The sequence below is a fragment of the Bufo bufo genome, chromosome 2 (genome assembly GCF_905171765.1).
Source record: "Bufo bufo chromosome 2, aBufBuf1.1, whole genome shotgun sequence".
NCBI classification, from domain to species: Eukaryota; Metazoa; Chordata; class Amphibia; order Anura; family Bufonidae; genus Bufo; species Bufo bufo.
In genome coordinates, this window is record NC_053390.1 from 393,368,935 (window position 1) to 393,384,421 (window position 15,487).

General features: G+C 41.2%; 1 protein-coding gene across 1 annotated transcript in view; it reads left to right on the forward strand.

The window, feature by feature from the left end:
* The window catches only part of SLC24A2 (solute carrier family 24 member 2), a 330,968-nt gene that overhangs the window by 288,328 nt on the left and 27,153 nt on the right, over window positions 1–15,487 (forward strand). Inside the window, exon 6 of the mRNA XM_040417225.1 lies at window positions 9,154–9,252. Within this exon, the coding sequence (XP_040273159.1) occupies window positions 9,154–9,252 (99 nt within the window). The remainder of the gene's footprint in view (window positions 1–9,153; window positions 9,253–15,487) is intronic.

Here is a 15,487-nt window from a genome sequence, read left to right on the forward strand (position 1 = left end):
ACACTTTTTCTTTTTTCTGTATTGACCCATTTAGGTATTGTCCCCTGATGAACCCTCTGTTGCATTAATAGGGGGAAACGCGTTGGAACCTGTGAAATTGGGATACATCTTGTAATTACATCTTGTAATAGGGTCTTTTCAAGGACAGTTCAGTCCTAGGTATGCGGACAGAGTACACCTACCATTAAAGGGGACCTGTCACCTGGAAAAGACAATTTACACTAATCACAGTACCTTAAAGTATCTCTCATAGTGTGCTCAAAGATGTATTCATATCTTCTTTCTGCCTTGTGCTGTCTCATAAAATCGACTTATAAAACTGTGTTTGTCACCTTTTTGAAGTCGTGCTGAAGTCATGGGGCAGCGGCCTCCTTGACTCAACCGTCGGATAAGCCTGCCCCTATGCCGCTCCTCCACATATTGATGGACATTTTTCCCTGTAGCCGTGACCGCGCTCTTCTCGCGCATGCGTCGTGCGTGTCCTGCCACAGCATGATCCCGGCTACGGCTCCCTCCCTCCCTGGCATCTTCTTGTTCACTGTGCCTGCGCCGTTCCTATACAGCGCACTCGCGCCCATCGCTTCTCCCCTGCGGCGTGAGCGCGATCACTGTCTGCTTACACTGCAGCGCAGGCTCAGTGAACATGCAGATGCAAGGGAGGGAGGGAGCCGTAGCCGGGATCGCGCTGCGGCAGGACGCGCACAGCGAATGCGCGAGAAGAGTGCAGTCACGGCTACAGGGAAAAATGTCCATCAATATGCGGAGGAGCGGCATAGGGGCGGGCTTATCCAACGGTTGAGTCAAGGAGGCGCTGCCCCCGTGACTTCAGCACGACTTCAAAAAGGTGACAAACACAGTTTTATAAGTCGATTTTATGAGACAGCACAACGCAGAAAGAAGATATGAATACATCTTTGGGCGCACTATGAGAGATACTTTAAGGTACTGTGATTAGTGTAAATTGTCTTTTCCAGGTGACAGGTTCCCTTTAAGGTGTATCTCTGGGCTGAGCAGCTGTGGAGGGAAAGTTTAGGAATAGTTATTCCCTGTATCCCATTTTCTCAGCCTTTTACCGCCCTTTGTTTACCGTTGATGGCTTTCTACGCACCAATTAGGATGCTTTATCCAAGTTGTAATTTTATTTTATTGTGATTATAAATAAAAGTTACGTTTTAGGTCCTTGCCCTCAGTGATACATTATATACATTAGCAAGGATCAATTGCCAATATACCTTCAGTGTTAACTAGTTGGTGGTAAAATTGTTGATTTGCTTGTGCATACTGTAAATAAGCGGGGGGGGGGGGGGGGGAATTAGCCTAACAATTGAAAGATCTAGCGGATATCTAGAATAGGATACAGAATAGTCTGTCCCTCTTTCAGCTAGTCATGCATAAAATTTTGTGAATTTTCTGGATTTATTGTTTAATGCTTTATGAATTGATAGACAATATATCTGCATCAGGTGTCATGCACATGGCCATTGCTTGGCCGTTCCGTGCATTGGGGACCGCAATTTGCAGTCCCCAATGCACAGGCAACATATGTGTGGCTGCCGCAGCTGGACCCAAACCCATTCAACTTGAATGCATCTGTGATCCGTCCGCACCACAAAAAAATAGAACAAGTTCTAATGAACGGGTCCACATCCGTGATGCTTTATGCACAAAGCCAGTGCCCGTGTATTGCACACCTGCTGTTGTGGGCTGGAATATTTTTATATCTGTGAGATATCATGAACATTGACCCACTATAATCAATAGACCAATTCATATGGTCCATCACAGCATTCACCATTTATGTCCTACTTTCCTGCAAGACTCAACTATTTTAGTGAATGAGTGCACAAGAAAAACAGAGTGCACACAAACACTATTCGAATGCAATCCATTTTTTTCGGCCAGTGCATGGACGAGTTGGAGCTCCCTTGTCTAAATTAGCCCTTACATGCCTGGTGCCTGAAGCAGGTGCCAAGCCCAGTATTATTACTATAATAAATAATATTGTAATATTTGAATTACCGTAATGCTCCATTATCTAAAGCAGGGATCAGCAAACTCCGGCACCCCAGCTGTTCTGAAACTTCAACTACTGGAATCCTCCTTTCACTTCTATAGCAGTTACAAGCTGAATTAGGGTGGATGTTGGGATTTGCAGTTTGTACCAGCAGCAACAACATATATTTGACATAATTGTTCTTGTTTTCTTGAGGGTTTATTTCAGACATATTTTAAGTAGAAGACTCCCTATCCAACTGTTTGCACCTGATTTAAGATGCTGGTTTTCTTTCATTGATCCAAGACTCCATCTTCAAGTTATGATTCTTTTTCCTAATATGCACATTAGGCGTTGCAGTGAGGGCATCACTGTTGCTCTTATTACACCTAAACTCCGCTACTTTCTGTGGCCAGCATTTCATTGGCTGCTTTGCTACTGCCTGTCAATCAAAAAAGATAAGAAGGAGCCAGAGAAAGGAGCAGAGTTTGTGTGCAATGAGACACCTAATTAGCATATTATGACAAAATATAATAAGTGGATGGCACTGTTATGGGGAGGGGGATCTGTGGATGGCACTGTTATGGGGAGGGGGATCTCTGGATGGCACTGTTATGGGAGGGGGATCTGTGCACTGTTATGGGGAGGGGGATCTGTGGATGACACTGCTATGGGGGGATCTATGGATGACACTATATAACATATTTTGCTATATGTGTCATCCACAGATCTCCCCCATAACAGTGTCTCCCAATACACCGGCCCCGCCACTCACATAAGCATAATATCTAAAGAGTATTCCTTAAAGGGGTTGTCCGGGTTCAGAGCTGAACCCGGACATACCCTTATTTTCACCCAGGCAGCCCCCCTGAGGCTAGCATCGGAGCATCTCATGCTCCGATGCGCTCCCTTGCCCTGTGCTAGATCGCACAGGGCACAGGCTCTTTTGTTTTCAATAACACACTGCCAGGCGGAAACTTCCCCCGTCTTACTGGCTAGGGCAGCGCTAAATCCCGCCCATCAGTGCCGGTGACGTCACCGGGGTTCCTGGCAGCCCCATGAAGAGCCCCGGTACGTCACTGGATCTCAAAAAAATGCCTTTGCCCTGCGCGTTTTAGCACAGGGCAAAGGAGAGCATCGGAGCATGAACTGCACCGATGCTCCTGTCAGGAGGGCTGCCGGGGTGAAAATGGAGGGATGTCCGGGTTCAGCTCTGAACCCGGACAACCCCTTTAACTGGCAGTAACTTTTACTTGAACTTTAAATCAGCACTATGATCTTTATTACCTTACAAATACAATGAAGCTCCGGTAACAGGCAGAGCGGGCGGCGGCGTAACGTCACTCACTCACATGACGCGCCTGCTCCGCCCACTTTATGATTGAAGCAATGACGTTACGCCGCCGCCCGCTCTGCCGGTTACCGGAGCTTCATTGTAAGTTAATAAAGATGCACTGATTTAAAGTTCAAGTAAAAGTTACTGCCGGTTAAGGACCCGCAGTTATAGCGCCTGACCGCCCGCATAGCAATGAATCGACCGATTATTCAATAACGGGATTTGTCGACAACGAATCCCGTTATCGAATATTATTGATAACTTAGATTATTCGTTGCAGCCCTAGACCCCAACAAGGAAAAATAACCAGAGTATTGTGCTATCCTCTTTGGAGTGGCTTCAGCGTTAAAGGTAATACTCTGGCTTATTACCTCCTACATGCCTACCAGCTTTTGGGAATAGGGAATGTAAATTAACTGTTAACTAGCTCTGGTACCACCAGATGTAATGTAGCTATCCTATAATTCAATGTTCAGATCTTTTAGACAAGCCTTAAGACATGCCTTGGATAATAATTAAGACAGCATCTCATCTGCATCTCATCTGCAGACAGATGTTTCTGGTTGATTAACCTTCATCAGTGCAAAGTAGAGAGTACTGACTTAACTGGGTGAGAAGCATAAGTCAGAATTCGGTGCATAAACTGTATCTCCTTATGGAGAGCGCCTAAGTGGCATGAGGAGACTTATAGGCCAGGCAACGCTCCTCTGGAATTCTGGGAAGAGGGAATGCAAATGAACTAACTTAACAAGCTCTACCTCTAATGTAAGGTAGTTATCGTATAAGTCAGTGTTCAACATTTTAGGCAGCATGGTGCCTCAGTGGATAGCACTGATGCCTTTCAGCGCTGGGGTTCTGAGTTTGAGTCCAATCAGGGACAACAGCTTCATGGAGCTGGTATGTTATCCCCGTGTCTGTGTGGATTTCCTAACACACCAAAAATATACAAATAGGAAAATTGGCTTCCCATGAAATTGACCATAGTGTGTGTTGGGGTTGAGCTCCTATATGACAGCCACTGACTTCCCAAGGAGTTGCCTCAGCCACACAACTCTCCCTGTGCTTTGAGTCCCTGTGAGAAAAGCACATTACAAATATTAGTCATTGTAATTTTAGACAGACCTTGAGACATGACTTGAATAATAATTAAACCAGCATCTCATCTGAAGACAGCTGTTTTGGGGTGATTACCCTTCATCTGTGCAGAGCAGAGAGCACTGGCTTAACTGGGTGACAGGCCTAAGTCCGGATTCTGATATGACAGTATTAATATCACAGAGCTTAGCTTCTCCCCCTCCATCATATGACACTATCAAATAGAGCAGCAAAACTCAGATATGCTTTAAGTTGTTCATCAGCATTCAGCAAAAGTCAGTCCAGAGGGGGTAAAGACACATCTGAGATATGAGTGTGCCCACTGCCTCCGGTAATGCCATGACCTCTGGCAACACCACTAAATAGTGAATGAAAAATATTACCATACTAAACAAAACATAGTATACAACTGTCAATATTACCAATAAAAACACTATACAAAGACCAATATTACCAGCATATATTGGTAGATTTTAGTTCAAAGGGGTTCTGCACTTTGTTTTAACTGATGATCTATCCTCTGGATAGATCATCAGCTTCTAAACGGCAGGGGTCCGACACCCGGGACCCCCGCCGATCAGCTGTTTGAGAAGGCAGCGGCGCTCCAGTAGCGCCGCGGCCTTCTCACTGTTTACCGCCGGCCCACTGACATCACGACTAGTATCAACTAGCGTGGGCTGGGCTAAGCTCTGTTCTAGTCATGAAGTCAGTGGGCCAGCGGTAAACAGTGAGAAGGCCGCAGCGCTACTGGAGCGCCGCTGCCTTCTCAAACAGCTGATCGGCGGGGGTCCCCGCCAATAAGAAGCTGATGATCTATCCAGAGGATAGATCATCAGTTAAAACAAAGTGCAGAACCCCTTTAACACAGGTTCTCTGCAAAACATATGGGTAAGTAGATGAAGTTTAGTAAAAAAACTGTGTCTTTCAGTTGACGTATACTTTGATTGGAAATATTCACTTTCCTTTTCCTTTTGGCCTAGTCGATCATGACTTATTCAAGTCACAACGTGTGTCTGCAGCATTTGCAAAGTCATATTTAGCTGCTCACTTTTCCAGCATTCTCCCTACCATTTCCCAACCTACAAAACCTCCCTATCGTGTTGATATCCCATTTGGCCCCGTTAACCTGCTGTGTGGCACGGTGCCACCAAACACTGTATTCCAGAAATAATATTGTCATAATGATTATTACCCCTAAAAATAGTGCCACACAGATATTCTCTGAAAACAATATTGCCAGATATAGGCCTAAAAAATAATAGTGCCAGATACATAGTGCCCCATGTTGTACACCACACGATTATAGTGTATCCCATAGTTAAAGTGCCATTATTTGTACCCCAAACAGTAATAGTGTCATCTTTTGTACCCCACAGAATCATAGTAACCTTCTCAGTCCTCCACAAAGTAATAATGTCCTTGTGTGCCCCCACAAAGTAATAATGCCCACCACTGTGCCCCTTACTTAGCGTTCCCTTTATGCCGTTTAGACTGTAATTTCTAGGGTCCTGTATTCCCTAGAAAGTAAAAATACCCCATGTGCCCTCTAAAGAGGATTAGTGGTTCCTTTTTTCCGCTAGACAATAATAATGCTCGCTGTATGACCCTGGGTGTAGTGATGCTACCTCAGGATCACTTAAAAAAGTTATGATGTTCACTAGATGCCCCCCTAGTAAGTAATGACAGTCATTTATAATACGCTTTTCTCACAGGGACTCAAAGCGCAGGGATAGTTGTGTGGCTGGGGTGACTCCATGGGAAGTCAGTGGCTGCCATACAGGCGCTCAACCCCAACACACACTATAGTCAATTTTGAAGGAATCCAATATGAGGAAATCCACACAAACATAGGGAGAACATACAAACTCCATGCAGATGTTGTCCCTGATTGTATTCAGACTCAGGAGCCTAACGCTGCAAAGCACCAGTGCTAATCATTGAGCCACTGTGCTGCTCCATGTGCTCCCATAAAAAATAATGATGTCCGCCAATTGCTTCTTACAGAAAAAATATGAAACTTGTATTCATCTCACCCAACCCCCAATGAGTACAGCCTGCCCAAATAGTGTCTTGGTGCAGGCAGTGTAATCCATTAATATCATTACACCAAGATACTGCCATCTTGTGCATAGTCCTAGCATGATGTAGGCCACAGGTCAAAGTATCCCAAGGACTACATTGAGTGTCTATTGAGAGCTGTGTTTTCATGTTGCAATCCGACCCCTCTTCGCCACACCATTCAAGCGCGCCTGCCAGAGGATAGGCCATCAGTTAAAAAAAATCCTGGAAAACCCTTTTAAAGGGGTTCACCGGGAATTAAGAAAATGAAAATACTTAAATATTTTGTATAAATATATTCCCAAATAGATTTCATTAGCTATAATGGTTCATTTTGTCTAGGGAGCAATCATTAGGAGAAATAAAATACCTGCCATCCTATTAGTACAGACAAAACCTGTCCTAATCACACAGGAGGACAAGTTACTTTACAACACTGAGGTAAAGAGCTGCCTCATCCTCCTCTCATACTTGTCAGGGATTATGATTCTGAATACAGATGATAGGATTCTCAGCTGAATCTTAGTAGGAATGGAGTACATGAGTAGATATGAAGTCTAGAAAGAATGGACTGGACAGGTAATTTGGGGCCATAGTAATGGAGACTGCATACAAGATCTGCTGCTCATTATCTACACCCCACTATCCTCTGTACTTCATGTCTCCTAATGAACTCAACTCAATTTCTACAGAGATTCATCTGAAGTTCATAATAAACTGTATTTAGGATCATAATCCCTGACAAATAAGAGAGGAGTATGGTGCAGCTCTTTACCTTGTCCTCCTGTTTAATTAGGACAAGTTTTGTGTGGACTAGTAGGATGGCAGACATTTTATTTTACTAATGATTGCTCATTATGAGCCATTTTAATTAATGAAAGGTATTTGGGAATATATTTATAATAAAGTCATATTTTAGTATTTTCATTTTCTTAATTCCCGGAGAACCCCTTTAAGTCAACTAATAACTCATGATGGCCAATGTTTCTTTCAGTTTGATATTGTTCTGGTATCAGTTTATTTCTTTTGTATTCTGTATACTGAGTGCTCACAACTAACCTGTTCTTCAGGTATTAGCTACAATGTATAAGTAAGGGCTCATTCACTCACACTTGTCAGTTTTGTTGTGCTTTTGCTTTCTTTGTTTGCTGCGGTTTTACAGTGAAAATCAACAAATGTGGATTAAGGCTTAGGAAAAAGAATCTGTGGGTTACTATGGGATGCATTCATTGTAAAAGCTGTAATAATTTTCTTGGTTATTCTATTTATTTCATGTATACTAACCTCATTAGAATGGTAATTATTACCAGTGATGGCCAGTTCGCCGTGTTTGCCCGCGAAAACATGCAGGCTGCGATCTTAACTCACAAGTCCGGCGATGCACAGGTAAGCCCTTACCTGTGCCTGCGGCGTGAGCCGGTCTGAAACAAATGCGGTCACCGGGAGCAGGCAGCTCCGAGAACAGCCGCCGGGGGCCTTTATCGGGCTGTTCTCGGAACTGCCTGCTCCCGGTGACCGCATTTGTTTCAGACCGGCTCCCGGCACAGGTAAGGGCTTACCTGTGCATCGCTGGAATTGTGAGTTAAGATGGCAGCCTTGGTAATGTACTTTGTAAAATATTTACAGGTAATACATTTATACCAAACATTAAAACCAAAGAACCATACAATTCATAGTGCCAGATTTGATATCAAGTTGATACATTAATGTGGAAAGTCTTCCCGTATATAAAGTAACTTAAAATAAATAACAGGAATGTACGGGTGATACAGGAGTACACTAGACAAGGTTATAATTTAGTTTGAAGAGATGAGTAGTAGTAATAATAATACAGTGGTAAAAAAAAAACAGTTTATGGTTTGCATGTACTGTAACACTCAGTTGCACAGGATGTGATATGAGCCTATCATGACAGCACCCACCTTCTCTTACTTTCCAGTCTTTTGTATCTCAAATACAGTAGAGTTACTTATAGGAAAAACATTCTAAAAGCCAGCGAGTGAGGAGAGGAGAGTGTTTGCTGTCCATAGTAACCAACTAAGGCTACTTTCACACTAGCGTTCTGCTGTCCGCTCGTGAGCTCCGTTTGAAGGGGCTCACGAGCGGAGCAGAACGCTTCCGTCCAGCCCTGATGCAGTCTGAATGGATGCGGATCCGCTCAGACTGCATCAGTCTGGCGGCGTTCAGCCTCCGCTCCGCTCGCCTCCGCACGGCCAGGCGGACAGCTGAACGCTGCTTGCAGCGTTCGGGTGTCCGCCTGGCCGTGCGGAGGCGAGCGGATCCGTCCACACTTACAATGTAAGTCAATGGGGACGGATCCGCTTGAAGATGACACAATATGGCTCAATCTTCAAGCGGATCCGTTCCCCATTGACTTTCAATGTAAAGTCTGAACGGATCCGCTCAGGCTACTTTCACACTTAGAAAATTTTCTAAGTTTTAATGCAGACGGATCCGTTCTGAACGGATGCGAACGTCTGCATTATCGGAGCGGATCCGTCTGATGAAACATCAGACGGATCCGCTCCGAACGCTAGTGTGAAAGTAGCCTAAGATGCTAATATGTCAACATTGTTAAATTTCCATGTTACCTTTATTCTAGTAATGCTAATTTGTAATGCACTGATATGTAAACAGCTATAATGTTAATTATGTTTACAAATATTTTAAGGAAAATTTAAAGAGAAGGCTTCAATTCTGCACAAAATGGCCAAAATGAAATGTCAGGTGGACGACAGTGAGAGGTTAAATGGAGAAGCCAACTATGTAGGTAAGTATAACTTTTAGCTGAAATTTAGTACATTAATTGTATGCTAGTTGCATGAAGAATAGTTTGCAAATCAGGTACCGATGGTAGCATTGTTACTTTGTCAGGTAAGGTAAGCTCTGTCCATTAAAAGGAATCTGTCACCATGAGAATGTAATATAAGCTACAGATATCATTATAGAGCAGGAGGAGCTGAGCAGATTGATGTTTAGTTTTATGGGAAAAGATTCAGTATAACTTGTAATTTATTCATTTAAATTCTTGCTTATTCTGGGCTTTGAAGTCCAGGAGGGGGTCCTATCAGTGACTGACAGCTATCTCTGTATACACAGTCATAGAGGGAAGGCTGTCAATCACTGATAGGACCGCCTGCTTGACTTCAAAGCCCAGAATGAGGAAGAATAAAAATGTATAAATTACAGGTTTTACTGAATATTTTCCCATAAAACTATACTGTATATCAGGCATCCTCAAACTGCGGCCCTCCACCTGTTGTAAAACGACAACTCCCACAATGCTCTGATGTAGGCTGATACCTGTAGGCTGTTCGGGCATGCTGGGAGTTGTAGTTTTGCAACAGCTGGAGGGCCGCAGTTTGAGGATGCCTGCTGTATATCAATCTGCTCAGCTCCTCCTGCTCTATAAAATGCTTCTGCAGCTCAGACACCAGGTTAATATAGTAAATATAAACCACGGCACTCGTTATATAAGGTTGAATCAATTATGCTTTTTAATCATAAGTCCATCCAGGAATAAGTAGCATAAACTGGCCAGTTTATGCTACTTATTCCTGGATGGATTTATGATTAAAAAGCATAATTGATTCAACCTTATATAACGAGTGCCGTGGTTTATATTTACTATATTGACCCTAACTACCATTGAGCACCGTACTGAAGAAAGAGGAGTGACGTCCAATTAAACTCTTAACACAGACACCAGGTTAAACTTCGCCGATGCCTTTAACAAATGAAGACCCTGATTTATCAAGACCAGCCTGTGCTACACCAGTCTTCATGGGCCGTGCACTTCCAAAACACAGGCCTCATCATAACTTAAATGCCTCCTCCTTCAGTCCCTGAGCCAGATTGAAATGTACTCCAACTTGTAGCTGACATAGATTTCAGTCATCATTTATGCCAGTTTCTGGTGTAATTGTAAATGAGGATAAAGGTGCCAAATGTGGCATTTAAAAAGTAGAAAAACTGGGTTTTGTGACTTTTTAACTCCTTAAGGACACAGCCTTATCTTACCTTAATGTCTTTAGGACACATGACGTACCGGTACGGCATGTTGTCCTGGTACTTAAGGACACATGACGTACCGGTACATCATGTGTTGTTCCGATCACCGCCGCCCGGCGGGCGGTGATCAGAACCCGGTGCCTGCTCAAATCATTGAGCAGGCACCTTGGCTAAATGCGCCGGGGGTCCCGTGACCCCCCCGTGTCGGCGATCGCCGCAAACCGCAGGTCAATTAAGACCTGCAGTTTGCGGCGGCTTTTACCTGCAGTTTGCGGCGGCTGTGCCATCGGGTCCCCATGTGGCTGTAGGGGGGACCCGATGGCATAGAAGGCAGCGAGATGCCTAAGGAAGGCAGCGCGATGCCTAAGGAAGGCATCGCGCTGCCTTCCTGTGACGAGCCTGTGAGATCCAGCCCCCTGGATCTCACAGGCCGGAAGCTATATGAGTAATACACACTGTATTACTCATACAGCCAATGCATTCCAATACAAAAGTATTGGAATGCATTGTAAAGGGATTAGACCCCCAAAAGTTCAAGTCCCAAAGTGGGACAAAAAAAAAGTGAAAAAAAAGTTTAAAAAAAAAGTTTTCCCCCCCCAAAAATTAAAATTTTCAAGTAAAAATAAACAAAAAAACGTCATTTTCCCCAAATAAAGTTAAAGAAAATTGGTAAAAAATAGGGGGAAAAGTATACATATTAGGTATCGCCACGTCCGTATCGACCGGCTCTATAAATATATCACATGACCTAACCCCTCAGATGAACACCGTAAAAAATAAAAAATAAAAACTGTGCTAAATAAACAATTTTTTGGTCACCTTACATCACAAAAAGTACAACGGCAAGCGATCAAAAAGTCATTTGCCCACCAAAATAGTACCAATCTAACCGTCACCTCATCCTGCAAAAAATGAGCCCCTACCTGAGACAATCGCCCAAAAAATATAAAAACTATGGCTCAGAATATGGAGACACTAAAACATCATTTTTTTTGTTTTAAAAAAGCTGTTATTGTGTAAAACTTACATAAATAAAAAAAGTATACATATTAGGTATCGCCGCGTCCGTATCGACCGGCTCTATAAAAATATCACATGACCTAACCCCTCAGATAAACACCGTAAAAAATAAAAAATAAAAACTGTGCTAAATAAACCATTTTTTGTCACCTTACATCACAAAAAGTGTAATAGCAAGCGATCAAAAAGTCATATGCACCCCAAAATAGTGCCAATCAAACCGTCATCTGATCCCGCAAAAAATGAGACCCTACCTAAGATAATCGCCAAAAAACTAAAAAAACTATGGCTCTCAGAATATGGAGACACTAAAACATGATTTTTTTTTTTGTTTCAAAAATGATATTATTGTGTAAAACTTACATAAATAAAAAAAAAGTATACATATTAGGTATTGCCGCGTCCGTATCAACCGGCTCTAAAAAAATATCACATAACCTAACCCCTCAGATGAACACCGTAAAAAAAAATTAAATAAAAACTGTGCTATATAAACCATTTATGTCACCTTACATCACAAAAAGTGTAATAGCAAGCGATCAAAAAGTCACACGTACCCCGTATACATATTAGCTATCGCAGCGTCCGTAATAACTTGCTATATAAAAATATCACATGACCTAACCCCTCAGCTGAATACCGTAAAAAATAAAAATAAAAACGATGTAAAAAACCAATTTTTTGTCACCTTACATCACAAAAAGTGTAATAGCAAGCAATCAAAAAGTCACACGCGCCCCAAAATAGTACCAATAAAACCGTCATCTCATCCTACAAAAATCATACCCTACCCAAAGTAATCACCCAAAAACTGAAAAAATTATGGCTCTCAGACTATGGAAACACTAAAACATGATTTTTTTTTGTTTAAAAAAAGAAATCATTGTGTAAAACTTACATAAAAAAAGAAAAAGTATACATATTAGGTATCGCCGCGTCCGTAATAACTTGCTCTATAAAAATATTACATGACCTAACACCTCAGGTAAATACCGTAAAAAAAAAAAAGTGTAAAAAAAGCTACTTACATAAATAAATAAAAAGTATACATATTAGGTATCGCCGCGTCCGTGACAACCTGGTCTATAAAAATACCACATAATCTAACCTGTCAGATGAATGTTGTAAATAAAAAATAAAAAACGGTGCCAAAACAGCTATTTCTTGTTACCTTGCCTCACAAAAAGTGTAATATAGAGCAACCAAAAATCATATGTACCCTAAACTAGTACCAACAAAACTTCCACCCTATCCCGTAGTTTTTAAAGTGGGGTCACTTTTTGGGAGTTTCTACTCTAGGGGTGCATCAGGGGGGCTTCAAATGGGACATGGTGTCAAAAAAAACAGTCCAGCAAAATCTTCCTTCCAAAAACTGTATGGCATTCCTTTCCTTCTGCGCCCTGCCGTGTGCCCATACAGCAGTTTACGACCACATTTGGGGTGTTTCTGTAAACTACAGAATCAGGGCCATAAATAATGAGTTTTGTTTGGCTGTTAACCCTTGCTTTGCTACTGGAAAAAATGGATTAAAATGGAAAATTTGCCCAAAAATTAAAATTCGGAAATTTCATCTCCATTTGCCAATAACTCTTGTGGAACACCTAAAGGGTTAACGACGTTTGTAAAATCAGTTTTGAATACCTTGAGGGGTGTAGTTTCTTAGATGGGGTCACTTTTATGGAGTTTCTACTCTAGGGTTGCATCAGGGGGGATTCAAATGGGACATGGTGTCAAAAAAACCAGTCCAGCAAAATCTGCCTTCCAAAAACCGTATGGCATTCCTTTCCTTCTGCGCCCTGCCGTGTGATCGTACAGTAGTTTACGACCACATATGGGGTGTTTCTGTAAACTACAGAATTAGGGCCATAAATATTGAGTTTTGTTTGGCTGTTAACCCTTGCTTTGTAAAAGTAAAAAAAATATTAAAATGGAAAATCTGCCAAAAAAGTTAAATTTTGAAATTGTATCTCTATTTTCCATTAATACTTGTGGAACACCTAAAGGGTTAACAAAGTTTGTAAAAATCAGTTTTGAATACCTTGAGGGGTGTAGTTTCTAGAATGGGGTAATTTTTGGGTTGTTTCTATCATGTAAGCCTCGCAAAGTGACTTCAGACCTGAACTGGTCCCTAAAAATTGGGTTTTTGAAAATTTCTGACAAATTTCAAGATTTGCTTCTAAACTTCTAAGCCTTGTAACAACCCCAAAAAATAAAATATCATTCCCAAAATGATCCAAACATGAAGTAGACATATGGGGAATGTAAAGTAATAACTATTTTTGGAGGTATTACTATGTATTATAGAAGTAGAGAAATTGAAACTTGGAAATTTGCAATTTTTTTAAAAAAAAATTGGTAAATTTGGTATTTTTTGATAAATAACAATTATATATTTTTTACTTCATTTTTCCAGTGTCATGAAGTACAATATGTGATGAAAAAACTATCTCAGAATGGTCTGAATAAGTCAAAGCGTTTTAAAGTTATCACCACTTAAAATGACACTGGTCAGATTTGCAAAAAATGGCCTGGTCCTTAAGGTGAAATAAGGCTGTGTCCTAAAGGGGTTAAGGACCAGGCCATTTTTTGCAAATCTGACCAGTGTCACTTTAAGTGGTGATAACTTTATAACACTTTTACTTATCCAGGCCATTCTGAGATTGTTTTTTCGTCACATATTGTACTTCATGACACTGATAAAATGGAGTCAAAAAAATTAATTTTTATTTATAAAGTTTCAATTTCTCTACTTCCATAATACATAGTAATACCTACAAAAATAGTTATTACTTTACATTCCCCATATGTCTACTTCATGTTAGGATCATTTTGGGAATTACATTTTATTTTTTGGGGACGTTACAAAGCTTAGAAGTTTACAAGCAAATCTTGAAATTTCTCAGAAATTTTCAAAAACCAACTTTTTAAGGACCAGTTCAGGTCTGAAGTCATTTTGTAAAATGACCCCATTCTAGAAACTACACCCCTCAAGGTATTCAAAACAGATTTTACAACCTTTGTTAACTCTTTAGGTGTTCCACAAGAATTAATTAATGGAAAATAGAGATAAAATTTCCAAATTTCACTTTTTTGGCAGATTTTCAATTTTAATAATTTTTTTCCAGTTACAAAGCAAGGGTTAACAGCCGACCAAAACTCAATATTTATGGCTCTGATTCTGTAGTTTACAGAAGCACCCCATATGTGGTCGTAAACCGCTGTACGGGCACACGGCAGGGCGCAGAAGGAAAGGAATGCCATACGGTTTTTGGAAGGCAGATTTTGCTGGACTGGTTTTTTGACACCATGTCCCATTTGAAGCCCCCCTGATGCACCCCTAGAGTAGAAACTCCAAAAAAGTGACCACATTTTAGAAACTAAACCCCTCAAGGTATTCAAAACTGGTTTTACAAACGTCGTTAACCCTTTAGGTGTTCCACAAGAATTAATGAAAAATAGAGATACATCTTCAAAATTTTACTTTTTTGGCAGATTTCCGATTTTTTTATTTTTTTCCAGTTACAAAGCAAGGATTAACAGCCAAACAAAACTCAATATTTATGGCTCTGATTCTGTTGTTTACAGAAACACCCCATATGTGGTCGTAAACCGCTGTACGGGCACACGGCAGGGCACAGAAGGAAAGGAATGCCATATGGTTTTTGGAAGGCAGATTTTGCTGGACTGTTTTTTTTTTGACACCATGTCCCATTTGAAGCCCCCCTGATGCACCCCTAGAGTAGAAACTCCATAAAATTGACCACATCTAAGAAACTACACCCCTCAAGGTATTCAAAACTGATTTTACAAACGTTGTTAACCCTTTAGGTGTTCCACAAGAATTAATGGAAAATAGAGATACAATTTCAAAATTTCACATTTTTGCCAGAATTTCCATTTTAATATTTTTTTTTTCCAGTTACACAGCAAGGGTTAACAGCCAAACAAAACTCTATATTTATGGCTCTGATTCT